This window comes from Uloborus diversus, chromosome 7 (assembly GCF_026930045.1).
Source record: "Uloborus diversus isolate 005 chromosome 7, Udiv.v.3.1, whole genome shotgun sequence".
NCBI classification, from domain to species: Eukaryota; Metazoa; Arthropoda; class Arachnida; order Araneae; family Uloboridae; genus Uloborus; species Uloborus diversus.
The window spans coordinates 74,502,343-74,526,246 of record NC_072737.1 but is presented as its reverse complement, the minus strand read 5'-3'; the positions used below and the strand labels follow the sequence as shown (position 1 = coordinate 74,526,246).

Genomic DNA, 23,904 nt, shown 5'->3' with positions numbered 1-23,904 from the left:
TGGAACCCCCTCCCCTTAAAATTCATTTATTTATTTATTTGTTACATTTATTTTAAAATATATTCTCTCGCTGAAAGAATCTGCTACGTCGGACACATTATGCAATGGGTCGTTTCCAAAATTTTAAAAGTTTTTTTTTTCTGAAAGAGCATTCTTAAAAACATAGGATCTGACCATTTTTTAAACAATTTGACTAGTTTAATTATTTTAATTATTTTAATCGGTGCGCTTTCATTGTTTACGTCTCTGCCGATGACATCACAAATGATGAAACGCGGTAAAGAGATGCGGCAAAGTACATCATCTGTGACGTTATATAGACCACACCTTATTCTCAAAATCCGACAGTTTAAAAAATTAATCAAAAATTAATGGTTGGTAAAATAAAAAAAATTTCTCGCTCCATTTTTTTTTTTTTTAATTCTTTTAATTTTGGTGAATAAAAGTAGTACTTTTGACTGAAGAAAACAACCCCCATTGCGATTTTTTTTTTTTTTGCAAAAGCACTTGATTTTACATCATGGGCTTTCATGTATCGCAAAAATTGAATTAAAGAAACTTTGAAAACAAATTTTAAAATGTATAAAACAGTAAAATTATCAACAACAAAACAATTAGGAAATGTACAAGGATTCAAAATAGAACACTTACGTATAAAAATACATGAAATACAAAATAATTCAAACACTAAATGTCAACATCATCATCTTCTTAGTACGCCAATATCGGTCACAAATATTTTCTTCGTTCAAAGAAGAGCAATTGACTAGATGTTTTTTGTCCATCTCTATATCTTCATTGCATAAAGTGCAATATAAGTGTCATTAAGTATTGCGAAATGTACTTGCCTTGGATGGACTGTTGACTCCAAAATACTCTTTCCTGCTAATTGATCTTATTTACAGGAACCTTATTGATCGTATTTATTACAGCAGCAAACAGGGTTTAGTTTGTATAGGAGCTCACGGGAGCTGAACTCTTGCACTTATTTTCATTTGTACGCAAATTTTAAAATTTTCAACAAAATTCCGGTTGTTTACTCTTAAAAATAAATTTCGGGGAATATAGGGCTCCTTCACTTCCTTTGGTAGAAATTAAGCCCTGGTTACAGATACTTGTTTCACAACTTTATTTCAATGTCTTAGTGCTTTAATGTTATGTTGTAAATACGTATTATGATCGCTTAATGATGAACTTCGAGAGATACATGTACAGTGGCCACCAAAAGTGTTCGAATGAATTCATGATTAAAATTATCATATGTCGTTTCTTCATTATTTTTCCTTTGTGTTGACCCTTAAAAATCATTTGGCTTTAATTTTTTGTTTATTTATTCCTTAATATTGTGCCTATTACTTCAAAATGGCTGGTATTCGTAAAAAACCACAAACACCATTCGAAATTTGAATTTTTTTCCTCACAGTAGAGGTAAATTGGCTTGAAATGTCTCTACATAAGTTAATTTATTCCGAAAACAAGGTAAGAAAAGGTCAACCGGCAAAGTTGACAAAGCGTTAATCGGAGATTTACAGTTAAAAAATTTATGAAAAATACACATTTGAGTGCGGTAAAAGTTTCTGCAAAGTTAAATGAAAATGTTTACATTTAATTTTCACCTAGAATTGTTCGCCAAATTCTCTGATTAGCTGGATTAAATGGGACCTCTTCCCGTAGAAATTTTCTTATCCGTGCAAAAAACAGAAAGCTTACGCTTTTCGTCGCAAAATGTATTGATAAATAAGTTCAAAACGTTTTGGATTAACGTCTTACTAACGAATAAAAATGAATTCAACATTTTCGGTTAAATTGTTGTATTATTGTAAATAGAAGAAAAAATTAGGAGCTTAATCTTAAGAACTTAGTTGGACCAGTTAACCAGGACGGTGAAAGTGTTCTTGTGTGAGGGTGCATATCAGCATCAGAACTTGGTAATTTAGAATTTTTAGATGAAATAATGAATCATGCTGTTCATTTAAATATTTTAAAAACCAATTTTTAACTTTTAGCCAAAATTTGGTTATCGGAAACAACTTTGTTTTTTATCAAGGTAACGATAAGGAGCACACGGTTTTCAACATTTGCGTCTGGTGCCTCAAAAATTGTCCTGAAGTTTAGAAAATACGAGGCGTGTTTTTAAAGTAAGTTCCGTTTTTATATAAAAAAGGAACGAGTACAGATAGAGCTAAGTAATTTAGTGCACAAAAATCTACCACCCTTACGCTATTTTTCGACATTGCTCCCGTGATTTTCCAAGCATTTGTCATAGCGTGGTACAGGTTTTTGTATACCCATTCGTACAAAGTTACCGCCCGTTTAGTCAACCATGAGGACTCTTACAGGGCTTTGGCTGGGGCGTTTTTGAACATCCTCTGGTCTGCCCTCACCTCGCTCGCAGCATCTTTCATTTGTTTCGGCATCTAAAGTCTTTCAAAGGTGGTCTGTGGCACAACAGCAATAATGAGCTCAGAGAACATGTTATCCCATGGCTGATTACACAGGCGGCAATTTTCTATGAATAGGTATACAAAAGCCTGTACCACGCTATGACAAATGTTTGGAAAATCACGGGAGCAATGTCAAAAAATAGCGTAAGGATGGTAGATTTTTGTGCAATAAATTTCTTTGCTCTATCTGTACTCGTTCTTTTTTTATGTCAAAACGGAACTTACTTTAAAAATACGCCTCGTACTTCTTTAATCTCAAGATTTGAACATAATGTAACATATTTAGAGATATATGGAGGCTCGATTACGAAAATACGGCTGTGAAACGAAAATAGAGCTAGAAACAGTAAGACTCGAAGTGTGTTTGAACACTTACTCAGAAATTACGCAAAAAAAAAAAAAAAGAAAGAAAAAGAATGAAATTTATTCCCAGACGTTTAAAAGGTGTTGTTGATACTACATGATATTCTACTGAATAATAACTTAATAAAAAGTTAGATTGTTCAATAATATATAGACATTTGTTAAAGTGTACTAAGACTTTTGTGACATAAAATTTCCAGCACTTTTTGGTTTTTGATTTTTAAAAAAATAAGTTTTAATATTTTTAAAAAGAAATTTATGTAGATTTGCTGAAAATTGATCCCAGATCTCATAATTAAATACATATTCCGAAATAATTATTCTAACCAATGGATAGGATCCTATTTCTTTGAAAGTTGTAGGTGTACAAACACTTTTGGGAGCCAACGTATGTGTCTCATGGTCTTAAAAGTTTCAAAAAATATTTAAGTTTATTTATTTATACATCTTTTTCATCCACTTTTTTATTCTTCTTCTTCTATCGAAAAAAACTCCATTCTTGCCGGGCGTGTGATAGAATTATAAAATGTACTTCTCTTAGACAGCCATTGTAAACTCTTTTCCCGTTCTTATACGAAGAAAAGGAAGCTTGGTATTTTCGAAAAATGTCCAAATCAGATTTAGCTGAAATTTTCGTTTATGCTCCAAGTACAAGTCAATTTTGGCTTGGTTAAGTATTGAACAGTTAAATATATATTGGTGGTCTGGAACTTGATAATTCCCATGGATTTCAGCCATATAAGCATGAGTATGCAAAGTTTTTTGTTTGCTAATGCTAATGATGAAAAAAAGGATTTTTTTAGCGAACTTTTAAATGTTAAATGTGCCAAAAACACATTTAACAATTTAAACAGAGTGGGGGGGAGGCAAAATATAGATATTTTTTTGAACTGTACTAAAATTTAATAACTCTTTTATTTTTTAAGAAGCCTTTTTGCATTTTATCTCGTTTGTATTAATAAAATCAGAGTAAGATAGCAGCCTGCTTACACGCAAAAACAAACTACTTCAAAATAGTTTAGAATGCTACTTTCAACATTATCGTTGAGCTTACCAAATAAAAGGTTGAGGAACAAATGGGTGTGGTTGTCATTGATTCACGATTCCAGACAGAAAAAAAAGTGAAAGATAGAGTTAGGAAACGCTTTACAGGAATCTAACAGAACATAATTAATTATGTCTTCTTAAGAAATTTAGGTTTTCTATTTTAAATTGTATCTAAGAGGATGTCTCACTGCTTAGGTTTGGTGGTTTTAAACGGTCTGCTTAGCACATAATGTGTTTCGAAAGCAAGATTGAGTTGTTCGTTTAAGTCGCACAAGCCGTTATGTCAAGACCTGATAACAAGGGAGAAGGAGCCACAGAGGTTTATAAATAGCTTTGTTACAGCCTTATATCTGTGCGTTTTGAAATCAAAGATAAATAGGGTTAAATAGACAGTAAAAAAATTCAAAACCTGCGCTGCTGTCTTTTTTTTCTGTTGCCTTACATAATTACACTTTGAATTGCATCTCAAGACAAAAGTAAATGATAAAAGCACAGCCTGATTAACCATTATGCGCATGAGACCCGGCTTAAACGTTCCTTCCTCAAGGGTCTCCGATAATTATAGACCGTATATAAATGTGTAAAAAAATACGATTTAATTCATATATCATGGTGTTTAAAATCAAGAGCGATTAATAAAATGTACAGCAACATTAAATTTATTTAAATTTACAATAACCATTTTTTGCTGTCTAGTACTTTGTTTATTTATTTTACACCTCATTGTACAATTGCCTGTAGCATTCAGTGAGGAATTAGGGAAAAGCATCGGCCCTGGCATGAGCAGTTGTCTCTGCCCCATATTCTCTATTGGTTTCAAACTGATCTAAGAAATGGCCTGTGCTTTAATTTTAAGAACATTTTAAACTACTCACATTTTTTATTCATAAAAATTTAACTCGTATAAACATTTTCAAAGCAGAAAAAAAACACAAGATTTTGTTTAATGACATTGAGTCCGGCCAAAACTTATTGCTGATATTTAGTTTTATTAGTATAAAATCTGCTTTTTTCTGTTTTTTTCTTTTTTTTTTTTTTTCACTCGTGTTAATTTACCATTTAGATATATCACACAAATAGAAATACAAGCATACAAATCGGAAGAACAGTGATAAATATGCGAAGAATAAGAATTTGCAGCACGAACTAAGTCGTAAATGTATTATTTGAGGAGAAATAGGGGATTACGGGGGTTCGCCCTTGAAATATTTTCGAAATTGAACTTTCAAAATACATTTTAAAGCAATCTTTAGTCACGTTCGGGACAAAAAGAAGGTTCGGAAGTCTTCCCCGGGAAATTTTCTGAATCTGCAGTCATAAAACCGTGAACAGACCATCTTTAATGACATTAGGGGTTGAGAAAAGAAATTAAAGATGCCATTAGGCAATTGTAACGTTTTGAAAAACCCATTCATTTTAAAGGAAAAAATAAAAAACGTGTTCTAAACTTTTTTTTTTCTCTTTTTTTTCCTAAGAAATTCTTGAATTTGTTACGATTTAAGAAATAATCATTCATACTAACTGTACCCGCAATATTTAAGGACCTTAGGTAAGCAACGCATTGCTACTTTCCTTGTGTCCATTCGCCACATAAAGAATCACATGACCCTCGATCTACCATTCCCAAAGTGAATAAAGGTAACTCCAAACCAGTGCAAAGTAAAATCTATAAACAATATTTGTTGCTCAGAAATAAAGTCGATTTGCTTCCTGACATTGCCGAGGTAGACGAGGAAAGTAATGCCTCGCCTTGATCAGTACACAGACACTTTCGCAGAATTTTCCTGTCAGAGAAGCATAAGTCAAAAGCATCTGAGTTACGGCTAATCCTAAAATACATTTAGGTATCTCTTTTTTTATCATCTTGAACAAAATGAATTTTGTAGTTCTCGTCATTTAAAAACTATCTCTCTCTCTCTCTCTCTCTATATATATATATATATATATATATATATATATATATATATATATATATATATATATATATATATATATATATATATATATATATATATATACCTATCACAAAGTGAACAAAGACCTCCAAGCCAAGGCAAAATTAAATCAATAAACTACTCTGTTGTACAAAAACAAAGTTCATTTGCTTCCTGACGTTGCCAAGGTAGAAGATGGAAGAAAATAATCTTAATGATTACTTGATTAAACGATTATTCTCTTTCATTGATCAATAAACAGACGCCTTTCAAAAAAATTTCTGCAGAGAAGCATAAGTCAGAAGCATCTGAGGTAAAAATTATCTTTTACGTCTGGTATTTCTTATAAGTTCATCATATTCTCTTGAATAAAATGAACTTCCGTTGCTCGTATCTTTCATAATATATCTATCTATAGCTACCAACTACCTACCAATCACCAAGTGAACAATGCTAGCTCCAAGCCAAGGCAAAATGAACTGAATTAGTTTGTCAAACGATAAAGTTCATTTGCTTCCTGACATTGGCAAGGTAGTAGAGGGGGGGAAATAATCTAAATGTCTCTTGCATTGATCAGTAAACAGACACTTACAAAGACACTTACAAAGAAGACAATCCTGTCGGAGAAGCATAAGTCAGGATTATCTGAGGTAAGAATAATCTGAATCTCCACCAAGAATAATAAATTCAGGTCCCCATTCATTCTTTCGAATCCCTACTCTGCGTTCCATTTTTAATGTTTGCAAAAAAAATAAGACTCGCTATTTTGAGTTTTTCTCTGGAGAGCGAGAAAGCTATAATTAAATGGAAGGACCACTTGCCAGTGGGTCGTTCAGAAGGAATGAAGAGTAAAGAATATTATTTTGTCTTTCTTCTTCTTCTCCCCTCAAAAGTTGTCATTCCGTCACGACAGCTACAGCTCCTCAGTACATCCTAGTCGAAAACAAGACTTGGATCTATGTGTTTGTGTCTCTGTGGTTTTCATGATGCTATTTGGTGAATTTCGCAATGAGTTGTTGGTGATGCTCCTGTTGTGGTTTACACGCTGAACAAAAATGGTATTTATTCTATTTGATATTAAAATCTGTTTTTCATTTCAATATTAATATTGTTTCTTCCATTTAGGAAATAATGTTACGATCAAAAATTTTGCAAATTCGCCATACCTTTCTGGTATAGTAAAATTCTTTCATTATGATATTTTACAATGAAAGCCTAATTTGAAAGAAAAGATAATATTGCTTTTGGTTTGGGATTCAGAAATACGAAAGCAGCAGAAATATTTTCCTGTTAGTTTCACGTCAAACAACCTCATATGCAAAATCAAAAGGTCAAAACTTCTTTTGGTTCATTCTGCTGTTGTTTCAAAAAGCAATAAATGAACGTTTACATAGTTTAACGGCGCGTGGCTTGAACTTAAGTTTCAACCTTCTAATACTAAAAACTGCTAAATTTTTCAAATACTGACAGTACGTTACCTAAAAAGCAGTATTTTCGTAGATGGTTTTACTCGACATATGGTGAATTATATTCTTCATCCGTAAAACTGAATTCAAAAATGTTTTTATTTTCATCTATATTTATTTATTTATTCCAATTTATTTATTTACTTATTTTTCATTTTTACTTAATTTTTTTATGTGTGTATTTGCTCTTTTTTTTTTTCCAAGTTTGCAATAATTCATAATTTTTTGATTTGGAAATGCATCGTTTCTGCATTCGCCGTGGTTATTTATCAACTAACTTAGAATAAAACAGTTCAAGTTAGTAGTAAAACATGTTTACAACAAGAAAAGTTTTACATTTCGTGTAACATTTTGTCCTTGAAACATTTTATAAATAAGGCTTTGAATATATTAACCATTTTAGAGACTTAGGAGTTCGGGGCAGGCAGTACTGCATTAACTAAGAAAAATATTTTAAGATCTTTTTTTTTTTTTTTTACAAATAAGAACTTGAATATCACATGAAACAATGTTGGTGTTATCATGTTTGAGAAAAGTGGATTTTATTTTTAAAGCAAGATGATTATTTTACTTAAGACATAGATTTAACTAGTTTTGGATGCTCATTAGTACTTTAATAAAACAATATTATGCATTATACTCTGATTCGTAATAAAGTTAATTAAAAGTAGTTATTTATCTACCAACTTAGGCTACCAACATATGACTTAAAGTGTTTTTCCTTCTATTATTGCATTAAAGCTGCCTAAAAGAGTAAAAAATATATTAATTGATTGCTAGATTTATTATTCATCTTGAAAATTCTGAACTTTTTGCAGTGGAAAACTTATTACAATGAATTTGAAATGCTTTTATTTGTTTTGATCATCAAATTAAAAAATTTAAAAAGTTCTTTATTTCACGGATTTTTTTTATTTGAAGTTTAGAATACTTAGAAAATGAAATCAAAAGTGCGATTTAAAATTTTATTTTCTCCTGCCACTAAATTTCATCTTCACTTTCCCAATGAACCACCATTTGCTGGTATTCAAACATCATGTGAAATTTGGTGCGTTGATGCTTACAACTATGCGACAACACACTAAAAAAGGTTTCAACGAAAATAATAAGCCTTTTTTTATTTAGTAATAATTAAAAATCGAGATTAATAAGACTTTTTTCTTTCATTAATAACTTTAAAAAATACTTAGCAAAACCGATTGAAACTAATGATTTTACAAAAAAAAAACTACTGTTTTCATTTTCCTAATTTCTGCTGCAAATTTATAAGAATTTATATTTTCTGTTTCACAACTACATCTTCATAACACAATTATTTTTTTTTTTTTTTAAATCTTTTCAACAACCTTTTTGATTCTTTTTTGCTCGCCGCTTGTTAATTTCAACCTCTTTCAAATGCATCATATGCTTTAATGTCTTCAATAGATCATCCTCAAAAATACGATTTAAAGCCAATCTAGCCTGTCATATCCCGGAACGAATGTCTGCGTTTGCCATGTCACGCTTCGAATGCAAACTAGTAATCCTTTCCAAATAAATGACAAGAAGATGTATTCGAAGTTGGCGGAGAGTTTTGAATTTCAAGATTCTTCGGCACCTGCTTCCATTCTGAATCAAAACTCATAAGCTTATTCTCGCACTCGTGAACACTGACTGCTTCTGCCAAATACTTTTTCTATTCCTGTTCATGTCGAAGGGAAAGCCTTTCTCTGGCCGACAAAGAAACTGTGATACTTACATTTCCGTGATCGTTAGCTGTTCTGTGGGTCTCATACCGCTGAGCAGTCATTTTGTGCCTCGTGTTGGTGGGGCGAGGTTAAGACTCAGCGCAAAAAATGTGACTTTTCAATCAGTTCAACTTTTGCATACATTTGAATTTTTTTCATTGTTTTGTGCATAAACAGCGGTAAATGAAAAGATTGGTGATTCAGCAATGATGAAATAATTTTTACGTTTCAATCAGTATAAACTTAAACGAGTTGATTTGGAGTACAAATTCTGTGCGTATCAAATAGTTGGAAGTGATATTAGTTCCGCTATTTCAATTTGAAACATAATGAGTGGTTCTGTAGAAAAAATCGGAGCTGTGACGTTAAAAACTGAACATGTGGATGGCGAATCTACTGCTCCAATTAGGAAGGTTTGTTCTTTGTAATTCATTTCCTTTTTTAATATTTAAAACAAAATTAGCTATGAAAATGTATTTTAAGATTCAAATTGCTGGTAGAAAAATTTTAACTCTAGTCATTAGAAATTTTTCATTTATCAGTGATTTTCTTACTGTTTTTGTTAAAAATATTATGTGCATTATAAATTTTTGCATGTCATTTTTGCATTTAAAGTACTAATAAATAACATTAAGTTATGTAGTCATTTGAACCTTATTAGCATTTTTAGAAGTCTTCTTGTTTTTCAAGTTTAAAATGTTGAGTTTATTATGAAAATTTGCATAGCTACTTCTGTTATTAAGATGCAAATTGTTAATAATGGTGAAATATTTTCTCCGATTCTGACTTAATTCATGTATGCAAAACGTTTCAAACTTCTGGCACGTTGACGAATTAATGAGTTTGCCAGTTGCTAAAGTACCTTTAGTTTTACATACCACACCCCATGCCTCCATTCCTGCTGATACTAGTATTTTCTTCATCCAAGTAGAATGTGAGTGTATGCAACTTTTTTTTGCAATATGTGCAGTAGTAGCTTTAATTTATTATTTTTGTTTCCGTACAAACGTAATTATGTCGCTTTTCATGAAATGAATGTTCCAACGCTTATATAAAAATAACAGTAATAGCGTCAGATGAAAAATGCCACAAAATCAGAATTAAATGTTATGCTGGCATGTCTTTACTCATGTAAACGCTTTGTTACAATTGCATGCCTAATCAATTTTTAACAAAAAAAATATCAAAGTGAAATGGCTTTCAAAGAAAAACAAACCATAAATTTCGCAGTTAATTAAACTATAAATCCACTTTTATATACCGCAGGTTTATTATTTTATCTTTAAACAATAAAACATGATAATTTCCTTTGCTGTACTGTTACTACAAACACCTAAGCAATAAAACAATAGAATATATAAGCATTGTTTTCCATCACATTTATCCAGAACTATTTTCAGAAAATGTCAACCAGATATTTATGTTATTACTTTCAAACTTCTGAGACCATTTTACGTTTCCTTAATAATGTTTCGTATGTGGTGTAAATTTCTTTATTGTCATTGTAAATATTACTTTACTCCTTGTTATTTATTTGAATATTTTATTGTGCATTTTTACTTCCTTTTACAAAATAGGAAGTATTGTATTCGCAAAAAAAAAAAAAAATCACTCAAAAATCGACCTTAATTTCTATTTTGCTCACAACCGAATGAATGTTGACTCGACCACACGTGAATAAGTGCCTAAGAACGTATAGACACGCGAAATATCCATTTTGACGATTCCCGAGTTAATCACAACGGGTTTTCTCGTGACGTCTGTATGTATGTATATGCGTATGTATGTCGCATACGCACTCGTCGCATAACTCACAAGAACGGTATGTCCTAGAAAGTTGAAATTTAGTTCATTAGACTCCTAGTGGGATCTAGTTGTGCACCTCCGCTTTTGGTTGCATTCGGGTGTTTCTAAAGGGGTCTTTTGCCCCTTTGGGGGGGGGATCATTGTTAATTTCGATGTAAACTCAAGTGGTGTTACAATTTGGCGGACACTTAGCGATATATTGCCAGTCTTATGGTCGCCAAGTTTTGTCGTCAACTTGGCGACAAATTTGACGATTTTTTTCTTTTTTTTAATCTGGTTTCAATTTGATCACTGTTAGTGATATTTAGAGAGTAAACTATGGAATCACATTAAAATTACCAATAATGGGAAAATGACTTTAAATTTTAGTAAAAGGAAGTCATGTGAGGCACACATTAGCTCGTTTCATTGCATTTTTTGACGCAGTGCATACATTTATATAGTAAGTGTTGAAATATCTATAATCACACTACAATTGGTTAAAGCAAGCTGAGTAAAATATAGTTTTGCAATTGGTAAAAGCTTCATTAAAACTCACTCACAGGTCCTAAATTTTCTTGAGTTAATCCTTTTCTTTTGGCTATTTATTTATTTAGCTTTTATTAGTTGGATTAAATTGCATGCATCTTTATTGGTTAATTAACTAATCCTGAACTAAACTATAAAGTCTCTGTGCTCACTCTGCTTTGGTTCTTAAGTTTTTCATATATTGTCATTGTTAGTGCTAATAAATGTATTTTCGATCCACAGCCATTTTAAGCATTGTAATACTCTCAACAGTAAGGAGTTGTGTACTACCGCGGGTAGATAAACAACGGTATCTGATCTGCAGAAATGAGTTTTTGAGACATTTGAAGAAACGCGTTTTGAATTTAATAGCAACAATGTTGGAATGGGATCGTTTCCAAAATTTTAAAAGTCTTTCTTTCTGAAAGAGCATGCTTTAAAACGTAGGATCTGACCATTTTTTAAATAATTTGTTTAAGTTTAATATTTTTATAAAAAAAAATACTTTAATCGGAGCGCTTTTATTGTTTACGGCTTCTGCCGAGGACATCAGAAAGGATGAAATGTCATTCAGTGTTGCCATTTACAGTGCAAAATATTTAATTCACATCTTTACTCACGTGTATTGGCAACGATATGGTGATAGCAAGCGTAGAGCGCAATATTTAATTCGCTTTTTGAGTATCATTACGTGGAAATGTGGTAGAAAGATGCGGCAAAGTGCATCATTTGTGACGTCGTCAAGGCCAAGCCTAAAGTAATCGCATTAACTGAACCCTATATCAACAAGATCTGGTATCCCCTACAGTTTCAAATCATTAAAAATACCGTATAAAAAGCTTTTTTAAAGAGCAATTAAGTTTCTGAATTGTTATAAAAGAAAATGTTTTACATCAATGCAACACCTAAGAGAATAGAGGAAAAAGAAAAAAGTTTCTTCCCTGCAAGGATAAAAAAAAAACGCATAAAAGATCAGATAATGTCTTTTTTTTTTTCTTTTTTGGTAATATTTGCAGCTTATCGGTACAGAAATCGAGGACAGATATAGCTTCTGATTTTTCAGGAGATCGTAATTCTAATATTAGCAAATAGGACACTAGAGAAATTTTTTCGAATTTAAAGTCCCTAAAGCGCGACTTTAAGCTATCTTTGGTTACTTAAAATGATCCCCATAACACCCCTCTGGATTTTCGGCTTATCTCAGTGGGCAGAAATTTGATTCTTAAGATAAAATAACGAAGAACTAAACTTTGTTATGGCTTCCTAACTACAGGCCATAACGATGTTTCGGTCTTAAAATATACATGTAGAATACCCTGTAGAAATTTGAGAATGAATATGTATATTTGCAAAGTAGTTATAATTCGTATTTCTTATAATTTACTTTTTTACTTATATTTCAGGAGGCTCAAAAAGGATTGTCAGAGTCACAAGTTAAAGGTAAGACTTTTAAGCAAAATGTTGCTCTCTATATGCAGTTTTTATAGTCAAAATATTTTCTCTACTAAAGTTATAGCATGTTTAAAGCATAGCAAAACAATTTTACCTTTATTTATTTATGAACACATCAAGCTTATTTTCTATATTTGTGGTGTAAAAAGTTTTCTTTTTTTAATAACTGAACTCCTATTCTTCTTACTGATAAAAAACATGTCAGTTCATTCATTTTACGAATGCGAAGAATTAGATATAGATGTATTTATAGTTAAAAGAAGTATATATTCAAAATAAGTATAAAGTATACCAAATATAAAACAAAACTGGAAACTGGAGGTTACAGACAAGGGCTTTGGTACAATTAGTATTTTCAAAACTATAATTATTTTCAAGGTTCAATTATTCCGGCTTATCACCTGAGTAACGTATCACTTAACCTGGTAAAACGCGAAAGCGTTTTCATTCTTTGAAAAAAAAATGTAGAGGTTTGTGAAAAACAGCAACAAACAAAAATATCAAAAACGAATGATAGATCATACGATAATTATCTTTGCTATAACGTCAAAAGTTGCGATGAAAAATACTTCATAAAAATTTCTCATCAATTAAAATACGTATTTTAATCAGTTCCATGAATAAATTTTGAAGGTTCTGAAAATAATTTTGTTAAATTTAGCACTCTCAGTTTTGAGCGCATTGGATATTTTTTCAACGTTTTATTTTTCAAACCTGCGCCCATCGCGAATGATCAAGAGGTATTGCTTTGAGGATGTATGTTTTAACCGAAAATCTTCTTACGTAAATTTAGAGCTTGTTTTCCAGTTTCCATCCCCAAAACAAATATTGAGTAGAAATTTGTTTGCCAATTTTTTCAACAGCAGGCATTGAGTTAAAATCTGACAAAAAAAAAACTATTTTCATAACACACTACTTATTACATTAAAAAAAAAAAAGCCAAAATGTAGCCAAAAAAAATAGTGTCAATTTTGTCTGAAAACAAAACTTCAGTCCGAAATCGGAAAAACAAACTTTTTATCACCTGTTCAGTATTTTGAAGCTTGATCGTGTTTCAGCCAAGTGCTTTGTTGTTCCACTAATCTATTTCTTATCTACCTCGATTGCCGTTTAATCTGTACACATCACTATATAGTATTGCTTGTTTGAACGTTTGTTCCAGTTTTAAGAAAATTTATTTGCTTTCGTGAATCATAAAATAATTTTTATTTTCACTTTTGCTATAATGAAAGAATTTTCACACAAAATAATTTCATTTGATGTTTCAATAAGTACTTCAGATTATGGGAAGATATATAACTTTCGTCTTTCCAAACGAAATATCCCTTATTATTATTATTTTATATGTGTTGCTGCTAATTTATAGTACTTGCGTTCGAAACTAAATGTATGATATTTTTTCTGTTCCTTGGAAGTCGATTAGCTTTTAATTTCTTATTGTCTTAATAGCACTCTAATTTCAAATTTTATGATACGAATATTTATAAGTTTTGCAGTAAGAAGACAAGTTGATGCTAAAATTTTACATTTTTAACTGAGATTACACGAGACGAAGAAATATTATTTGTTTAAAAGTCTATAATTCGCTTATCTGTAGATTTACTGTCCAAATTGTTTGTTTACAAATTTCGACGAGAAAATTTTTCTGTCATTAAGTTCCTGATTAACAAATATTCAGTATAAATCTAATATTATAACCCTTGCCCCCAATAGTAATCCCGCACCATGATCGTGTGTTTGAATCCCAGTAAGGACATGGATGTTATTAATCGGTTAAAATGTTTTCTTATCAGATCACAACACTCCTTTAGCCACAAAATCCTCGACGATCCTGTCCATGTGGTCATCCTGTTAAGCGAGGACTGTAAATTAAAATACGGACTCATGGCAATAAAAAACATTTTTTTTTCATTCTGTAATTTTTTTAGAAATAAATACTTAACATTGTTTCAGTAAAATTTAAATCTTAACTTTCATGTTTATTAGGGGAATCTGGTGTAAAATGAAATAGCGGGTTAAAATAAAATGGTAATATATTTAATTCTGGTTGAGTGCCGCCTATCGTTCAATATTTTAACTATGTCAATGAACATGTTGCTGATTTCAGTCAAAAAACCTTACCTCTGGAAAGCAAGACAAGCCATTTTCAAAATTTGATACTGGTATTGTAACTGCATAGGAAATCAAAAATGATTGAATAAAATTTCAATTTTGAATTTTCATGTTTATTAGGGGAATGTGGTGTTAAATGAAATAGCAGGTTGAAATAAAATGGTAATATATTTTTTTCTGGTTGAGCATCGCCTATCGTTCAGTATTTTAACTATGTCAATGAACATGTTGCTGATTCCAGTCAAAAAACGTTACCTCTGAAAGCAAGGCAAGTCATTTTCAAAATTTGATAATGGTATTGTAACACTGTGTGGGTAATCAAAAATGATTTTGTTTTTTCAAACTGAAAAAGTTCTTATTATCCCAATTTCAAATATTAATTATGACTCACTTATGTTCAATGCACTACTTATTTATTGAATATTAAGCATGTTTTGATTTTTACTGTGTAGTGTAATTTGACAAGTGCATACGGGACGAAGTCGAATAGTTTATTTCATTTATTTACTCACCCCCTGATTAAAACTAACTCACATAATCATTCATTTATTCATTTGTTAATAAAATCTTAAATATTCATTTATTTATTACTCGCTTATTTAATCATCATTCACTCATTTATTCTTCCATTTATAAATTCACATGCATGATCATCGATTTATAAATATTCATTTGTTAATAATTTCTTAAATATTCATTTATTTATTTAATTTCACTTATTGTGTTATCATTCGTTCATTTATTCATACATTTATTTCATCATTCATTAATGCATTTAATTCTTATTCGTTCCTTTTTATAAAGTCAGTCTTTTTTTTTTTTCAAAGAAAAATATTATGATTAAACATATAGAAATTTTTTCATTGAAAAAATATTCTGCCACACTACCCCAGGATTAAAATGATAAATTACCACTTTTGTTTAAAATACAAATTTACTGCCAAAAATTAAAAATAACACTTCAATTCAAGTTCTCTTATAACATATGTTGCTCTTTGTTTAGTGTAGGGGAGTGTGTTGTACCTTGGGACACTTTTCATATTTTAATTTTTAACGTCAATTATTTGAATTAAACTTAAAATCTAAAAGTCACATTAAAATAGCCCAACATACTTCTATGCAATATATTTTTTTTAATTCAGGCAGTTTGAAAATAAAATATTGCCAGCCATTTAAAGTAAAAGTTCCAAGCTGTCTCAAGGTACAACATCCTATTGTACCTTGGGACACATCCTGTTGTACTATGGGAAAGTCTTCAGGATTCAGGAAAGAGTCATATACTTGAACCAATTTTGCACCAGAAAACAAAAAGAAAAAATATTTTTTTCATTAAATCATGAATAATCAATTATAAATAATGAATATTATCTAACATTAAATGTGTTGAAAAGACGGCATGAGATTAGAACATTGTTTCATATTCTTAAATATATCTAAATTATTAAGAACCATTCATATGTTGTACCTTGGAACGTGTCTAAAGGTACAAAATGTTTGGCTGTCCCAAGGTACAATCACCACGTGGTTTAAGAAAAACCAAAATAATGGTCAATCTGGATGAACTATAATTATTTTCTCATACGCAAAATATTTAAAGTACTTCTCTTTTATAACAAAATAAAATTCATTTGATTAAATTTACAAATACAAAGACAGAAAATTAAATAAAATGAAGACAATATTTACTTTGGAGTAATAATATTTTCTTTCTCCCCCAGTATCGTCAATTCCACTCATTTGATGCTGATTTTTACTATGACACCATTTAGTGGTGAAGGTTACTATTAGAAATTACAAAAACATGGCTGCTAAAAATAGATTCTTAGAAATTAGCAACGTCCCAAGGTACAACACTTCCCCTACTGGGATTTTCAATTTAAATTTCAATTTGTTCATTTTGAAAAAACGTAAATTTAACTTTTTAACTTCACACCACATTCTACTGCTTCAAAACCTACCGTTGCTGATTGAAGAAATCAATGTGTAAATGTTGCAATGAAAATGGCATACATAAGTTCTAGAGCATGACTTGATTCGCATGGGAGCTCTTGCAGTTGTGTTTTTTTTTTTTTTTTTAATAATTTTTTACGAATTTTTGAATATTAAGTTTCTTTTGTTATAAATTAAGCCCTATTCCGGAATTTAAGCAGCTCCTCCTAATCCTGAAACAAGAGTATGTAACGAACATTTCAAGTGCAAGTCGATGTTTTTTTTTTTTTTTTTCAGTTTCTTGATCTTAGTTTATTTCCGCTTAACGTTAGAAAACGTAAATTCACATCCACTGGCAACCATATAAATTTTTAATACTTTCAGAACCTTATTATTAATCTTGACATAAATTAATTTATTAAATGCTATCATTTGAAATAAAATAAACATAGGAAAATGAGCTGATATCGCTAATATTTTGGTTCTCTTACTGGTTAACATTGGATAGTTAAAACAATCTATTAATATACATGTAGTCTTCTGATATATGAAATTCTGAAGAAAAAATCTTTAACCACAACTGCAATAAGTAGACGCAAAAGCTTCCGGTCGGTTCATTACATAATTCAAATTATTCGCCGGCATTTTAGAGTGATATTTAAAGAGCGTAAGTTTCTATAAATATCCTCAACAATTTTGCCAGCTTTCAGCAATTAGTGGGAAAATACCTCAACCGAGTTGGCAGGTACATGCAATATGTAAGGAATGGGTAAGACAGAATCTTTTTTTATGAAAAAATCATTTTTTTGAAAATCTTAATGTTGACTTCCAATAGTTTTCTTTTAGAAAACATTTTGACTCGAGTGAAAAGTTTCTTCCTCGGAGTGACACAAGCAGAAACATAAATTGGTGGAAGCTAATGATATTCTTTCAGAATTAATATTTTGAATACGTTTAAAATCTTGATTCAAGATTAATACAAAAATACACTTTCTATTTCCGTAACAAAATCTTATTGTTTTTAATACGCAGCATGCATTGTAATCAGTTTCTGAATACAATGCTCACAATTTTAATTCTTCAATATTAAGGAGACTTTTATGAATACCCAAAGTAAGTTCTCCGAAACTCAGCAACTACTCGTTTAGCGTGCAATATAAAATTTAGAAACATCAGCAAATGCAAAAATTAATTCAGTTAACATTACTATTCAGGAATTACGTGAAATTCTGGTTTCTTACAAGCATCTTTTTGTTTGAAATAATATTAACATAAATAGGCTAGGTTGCTTTCCGAACGTGTGCGAAACATTCTATTTTTTTATATGTAGGGAACATCTTTAATTTAATGCAAATTTGGGGCAGTATAAATTGAAATTAGAACGCTAATAAGAATAGCGTAAATACAGTTCAGTTTCTTTTAATACGAACATTATTTTAGACGAATCCCACTTGAACGAAGTTGATGCGACTGGAGAAATCATTTAGCCATAGTAAAATTTCATTTTGCCGGAATTACTGTAACTCTATGTCAATATAATTTAGGATACTTCATTACAACGGAATATTTGCGCAATCAGTTTTTGTTAAAAAGAGATTCGACGGCATACATGAACTAAATGTAAACATTCAATGGAAGTTAAATTTTCAAAATCTATGTACGCAAGCAATTATTGAACAAAGAAACATGATGCTGATTAAAGAAAGTGTTGAAAACATCAGATTTCGAAGAGATGAATTATAAGAAGCTGTAATTGTTCCAAACTGAGACCAACTGAGGTGATTAAAAGCATACAAACGAAAGCTCTAGTCACACATATCCAAATGTTCCACATAATTAAATTTCATTCGAAAACTCAATGATTTCAATTTGAAGTTTAGATAGAACACTTGGTATGTAAGATCAATAAACAAAATGTATAGACATAATTTATAAAAAGAAAAAAATATTCAACACCAGATTTTACTATCCCAAATAAATACTTTGGAGATACAATGTATTATAATACAATTGCATCAGCAAAATCAAATGATAAAAGAAATCTCGAGATGTATTTCAGTACACTGTACGGAAGCGTCGAGTCGGGCAGCCGTCTTACTCCATAATAGTGTTCCAATCTTTCCAATGAACAAAGCTCTTGGCAGTTTCTTAACCCTTAAAAACGAACATCAACTAATTCTAATGTGCATGTGTTCAACGGGCTTAGCTTTGTAAATTGAAGGGTATGCTGCAAAAAAAGGGATAGCTCCAATTTTAAAGTTTTCGGATGGTCTGCATTAGAGTTGGAAACACTAATCCTCTTTTCTCTTAATTACATTTTAATAGGTCCCGATACATGCTTCTGAGTACATTTATACAGAAGTCATGATTATTTTTTTTATTATAACGTGATTTGTTGTTTTTTAAGCATTAATACGGACCTTGTGAAAATTCAAATTTGGAGTTCCCTCCCTTTTTTATGCTTTCCCCCAATTATGCTTTCCGAACATATCCCACACATGCTTTTTTGCATGCATTTTTACTTTTAGTCATGTAGAAATTTAGAAAACCATTTTAAAGAAATATCTTTTTTTTTTCATTGTCTCTCTATAACATTAGGTGCGTATCGTATAAAAACGAAGAATGACACTCGAAATTATACTGTATTATATATTAATTCATTTATTTTAATAGACTTGTTCTTACATTTTGCTTCCATGGAACAATTGGTTAACAAACGGTAAGTAATTCCCCTTCTAAAAGGTGTTTTAGCAAGTAACTTTCATTTATGTCAAAAATTTGACATAAATGAAATTATGTGAAAAATTTGACATAAATGTTATTACTTACCATTAATGATCACACATTTATGGTAAGCATAGCTACAATATTCATTTTTGTAATTCTATGCTTAAGAAGTAGTTTTTTTCAATATTTATCACTTAGGCAATTGCAATATTTTCTTCCTTTTTAAGTTGAAAACATTAAACAAAAGTCTTTCATAGTGCCCCTAATATGCGATCGAATTTTATATTTGTCAAATAGCTGCTTATGTTAAATCCAAACACATTTCTTTTTACTTCTCAGAATTATAAAGAATCCATAATACATAATGCATATAGTACCACATTATAAATGCATTTTGTTCCCTTTTATATTATAACTTTCTGTCTTGCACAATTCAAAGTCAACTAAATACAACAAGAAAAATATTTCCGGTAAATAACTTTTGTAAGAAGTCAAATGTTTATACCACATGCGTATACATTTTTGAGAAGCATCCAGAAAATTTGCACACGTTGATATGCCTAAAGTTCGCTTTCAGCACGAGCTTGAAGTCAGTCACCAGCGAAAATATTGCGTTTCTATTTCGGGTGGGACACATGCCGTGATCCATTAGTTTCACCGCTCACTTCTCGCCAGGACAAACACAACTATTGGAAAAATGTGCCAAGTTGAGGGTGATCCCTCTTTGGCAGAGATTGACTTGTCTCTTTGGCGCTGTTGCAATAAATTTTTTGGAGCAATCAATTGCTCCAACAAATCATCAACCCATTCTTCAAAAGTAACAGCTTAACAGTTAGTTAACTCGGAGTTTGTTTTCTCTTGGCTTGCAAAAGTCTAAAATTGCTGTTAAACAAACGTTGCAAGTAAAAGAATTCCAATTTCACTTACGGAGTCGTTTTGTTGAGGGCGAAACAAAGGGAATATTTTTAGTGCCAAACTCCTCCGAATCCATCGTCTGGAGACTTGCTTATCAACACGGGCGGCCCTTACTTAAATTTTTGCGAAGGCGGATATTCTTAATCTTCTGAATAGAGCTCCAAAATTTTCCAAATTATGAAAATTTTCTCCAATGGAACTCCAAATTTCGCCGAATGAGGAGGATTTTGCTGAATAAATTTTGCCGAATCCTACCACAAATTACTCCGAATGATAATAATGTTGCCAAATATTGACAATCATGCCGATTAGAATTTTTTTTCCAAAGAAGGAAATTTGTGGAAGGTCGCAGCGAGCATCAATGTCTTGACACCGGGTCGCTAATATCAATCCATATATAAAAAAATTTATTCATACGTACATACATACAGAGTGGCCTGAAAGTGGACGTACCCCCGCGTTTTATTTTTATTTATTTTTTTTTTCTTTTCAACATAATATTAGTTAAGGTTGAATGCTTGTTACACACTAATACCTTGAAGTCTTAAAAGTCGTAATATCCATGGAACGGCATCGCGTCATAACACAGCAGAGTTCTGTGCTGTGTTCTCGCAGACGTTTTGCATAGTTTCGGAGATTCGCAGATGTTTTTCTTGCAAAACATGGGCGAAAACATGGCGCAGAATTCAGCATTTTGTTGTGCTGTATATCCTCCTACTTTAAGAGCTGCTTAAGAGCTGTCTGTAAGAATCAGGCAGTTTACGGCATTTGTGATTGTTGACATTTTTAATTTTTCTTATTTTCACATATGTTGTTCCTTATCAGGAATGTAATGTTTGTGCAAAATATGAGCTTTGTCTGCCTTACCGTTTTTGAGGAATTAAAGTTTTAAGTTTAGGGGACGTAGCACTTTTTTGCGTGTTTTTCAAATTTGCAGATTTTAAAGTTCTTGTTGCTTTAAGCGCCCCTATAATGACTTGGATTTTTAAATTCTATACTATTATATGGTCTTCTTAGATACTATTACAGCTGTCAAATCGGTGTCACTACGAGGGCGACGGCCACGAACTCCGTTTAAAAATGACGGAAAATGAATTTTTTTACTACATTCAATGCCAATTTTCTCAAAGCGCCTTCATGATGACACCAACGTTTTTACATAAATTCCTAGCTGCACTTGCATACATCAAAAATATGTAATAAAATTGGTGTCACTATAATTGCGCCAGAAGATATTGGAACTTTTATGTGATTAATTTCACAAAAATGCAAATGTTTAAAACCTAACTACTACTCTCACCCTCATAGTAGAGATCTGAAACTAATTACGATTGATAACCAAAATGTTCGTCTAACATATGAACTAAAAAAACGGTGTCACTCCTCTTACATTCGAAAATATGATCATTTGAAATTATTATGTTATGGAGTTATTTAAAAAAAGACTTTTCTAATTCGAATGGCTTTTTGCACGGTTTGTTTTAAACTTTAATATACAATTACAGTAGTGACACCTAAAATAATGTTTCTAATGCTTTTTATAAAAAAAGCTTTATAAAAAGCATCAGAAACACAGTAAATCGATATAGGTAGAGATGAACGTATTGTGTAATGTGCATCATAGGCTAAAATAGTCGTACTAATATTCATATTTTTCAACCATACTAATTTTTTATCTGTTATTTATTTTAAAAATGCAACTATTTATAACATAATATCTTAAATAGTTTTAAACATAATGTGTTATATAGCGAGCATTCAGAATCTGAAACATAATTTGAGGATGACGTAGACTAAAACAAGAAAAGATAAAAAATCAAATCACCCAGTTTCATAAAGACGGTCAACTGTTATTGATATGAGGTAATTTTGTAGCATTAAAGCTTGTTAAAATATGGTATCCAGAAGAAATAGTAGAAGTTGACCATTTGCAAGTAAAGGTCAAATGCATGGCAAGAAGGATTGGAATAAATAAATTTATTTCGCCGGAAAAAGGCGAGTATTGGTATGATAATCTAAACATATTATGCACAATAGATCCACCTGTACCTATATCAAAACGAGCATTTTCTATTCAAGATAAAGACGCTCTTACTGCACAAAGCTGTTTATGTTAAACGTTAATTCTTTTTAATAAATTAAAAATAAATATGGTCAAAAACACTATCTGGGTGTGATAAGATTAAATTAACAAAATACATAAATAAACAAATAAAATAATTTTTTTAAAAAATAATAATAAGTGAAAAAAATACACCACAACATACTAGCTTCGAATGATTATGTTTCCAAAAGTAGTAGGAGTGACACTAATTTTATTAGTGCAAATGTTAGACAAACATGTTGGTTAATTAGTTTCATATCTCTGCTATGAGGGGTCTAGTTGTATTCAGATAAGCAAATGGTCAACTTCTACTACTTCTCCGGGATACCATGTTTTCCCAAGCTTTAGTGCTGCAATATTACCAGACATCAATAAGAGATGACCGTCTTTCTGAAACTGGGTGATTTGATTTTTTATGTTTTCTTTGTTTTAGTCTACGTCATCCTCAAATTATGTTTCAGATTCTGAATGCTCGCTATATAATATATTATGTTTATAACTATTTAAGACATTATGTTGTAAATAGTTGCATTTTTAATATAAATAAAAGATAAAAAATTAGTATGGTTGAAAAAATATGAATATTAGTACGGCTATTTTAGCTTATAATGCACATTACACAATGCGTCCATCTGTACCTATATCGATTTACTGTGTTTCTAATGCTTTTTATGAAGCTTTTGTTTTATAAAAAGCATTAGAGACATATTATTTTAGGTGTCACTACTTATAATTTTATATTAAAGTTTAAAACAAGCCGTGCAAAAAGCCATTCGAATTAGAAAAGTTTTTTTAAATAACTCCATAACGTACTAATTTCGAATGATTATATTTTCGAAAGTAATAGGAGTGACACCGTTTTTTTTAGTTCATATATTAGACGAACATGTTGGTTATCAAACTAAATTAGTTTTAGATCTCTGCTAATGAGGGCGAGAGTAGTAGTTAGGTTTTAAACATTTTGCATTTTTGTGAAATTTATCACATAAAAATTCCAATATCTTCTGGCGCCCTTATAGTGACACCAATTTTATTCCATATTTTTGATGTATGCAAGTGTAGCTAGGAATTTATGTAAAAACTTTGGTGTCATCATGAAGGCGCTTTGAGAAAATTGGCATTGAATGTAGTAAAAAAATTCATTTTCGGTCATTTTTAAACGGAGTTTGTGGTTGTCGCCCTTGTAGTGACAGCGATTTGACAGCTGTAATAGTATCTAAGAAGACCGCCTGAATATAATAGTATAGAATTTAAAAATCCATGTCTTTATAGGGGCGCTTAAAGCAACAAGAACTTTAAAATCTGCAAATTTGAAAAACACGCAAAGATGTGCCACGCCCCCTAAATTTAAAAATTTAATATCCCAAAAAC

The 23,904-nt window shown here is 30.9% G+C and overlaps 1 protein-coding gene across 3 annotated transcripts in view; it reads left to right on the top strand.

Moving 5' to 3' along the window:
• The window catches only part of LOC129225648 (calcium-binding protein E63-1-like), a 59,466-nt gene that overhangs the window by 12,233 nt on the left and 23,329 nt on the right, over positions 1-23,904 (top strand). The window contains exons 1-2 of one of the 3 annotated variants that reach the window (XM_054860117.1): positions 6,655-6,846; positions 12,698-12,734. In XM_054860117.1, the coding sequence (XP_054716092.1) occupies positions 6,844-6,846; positions 12,698-12,734 (40 nt within the window). In that variant the 5' untranslated portion in view covers positions 6,655-6,843. Of the gene's footprint in view, positions 1-6,654; positions 6,847-8,980; positions 9,395-12,697; positions 12,735-23,904 lie in introns of those variants that run through there. The other 2 variants (XM_054860116.1, XM_054860118.1) reach the window with 2 other exon arrangements.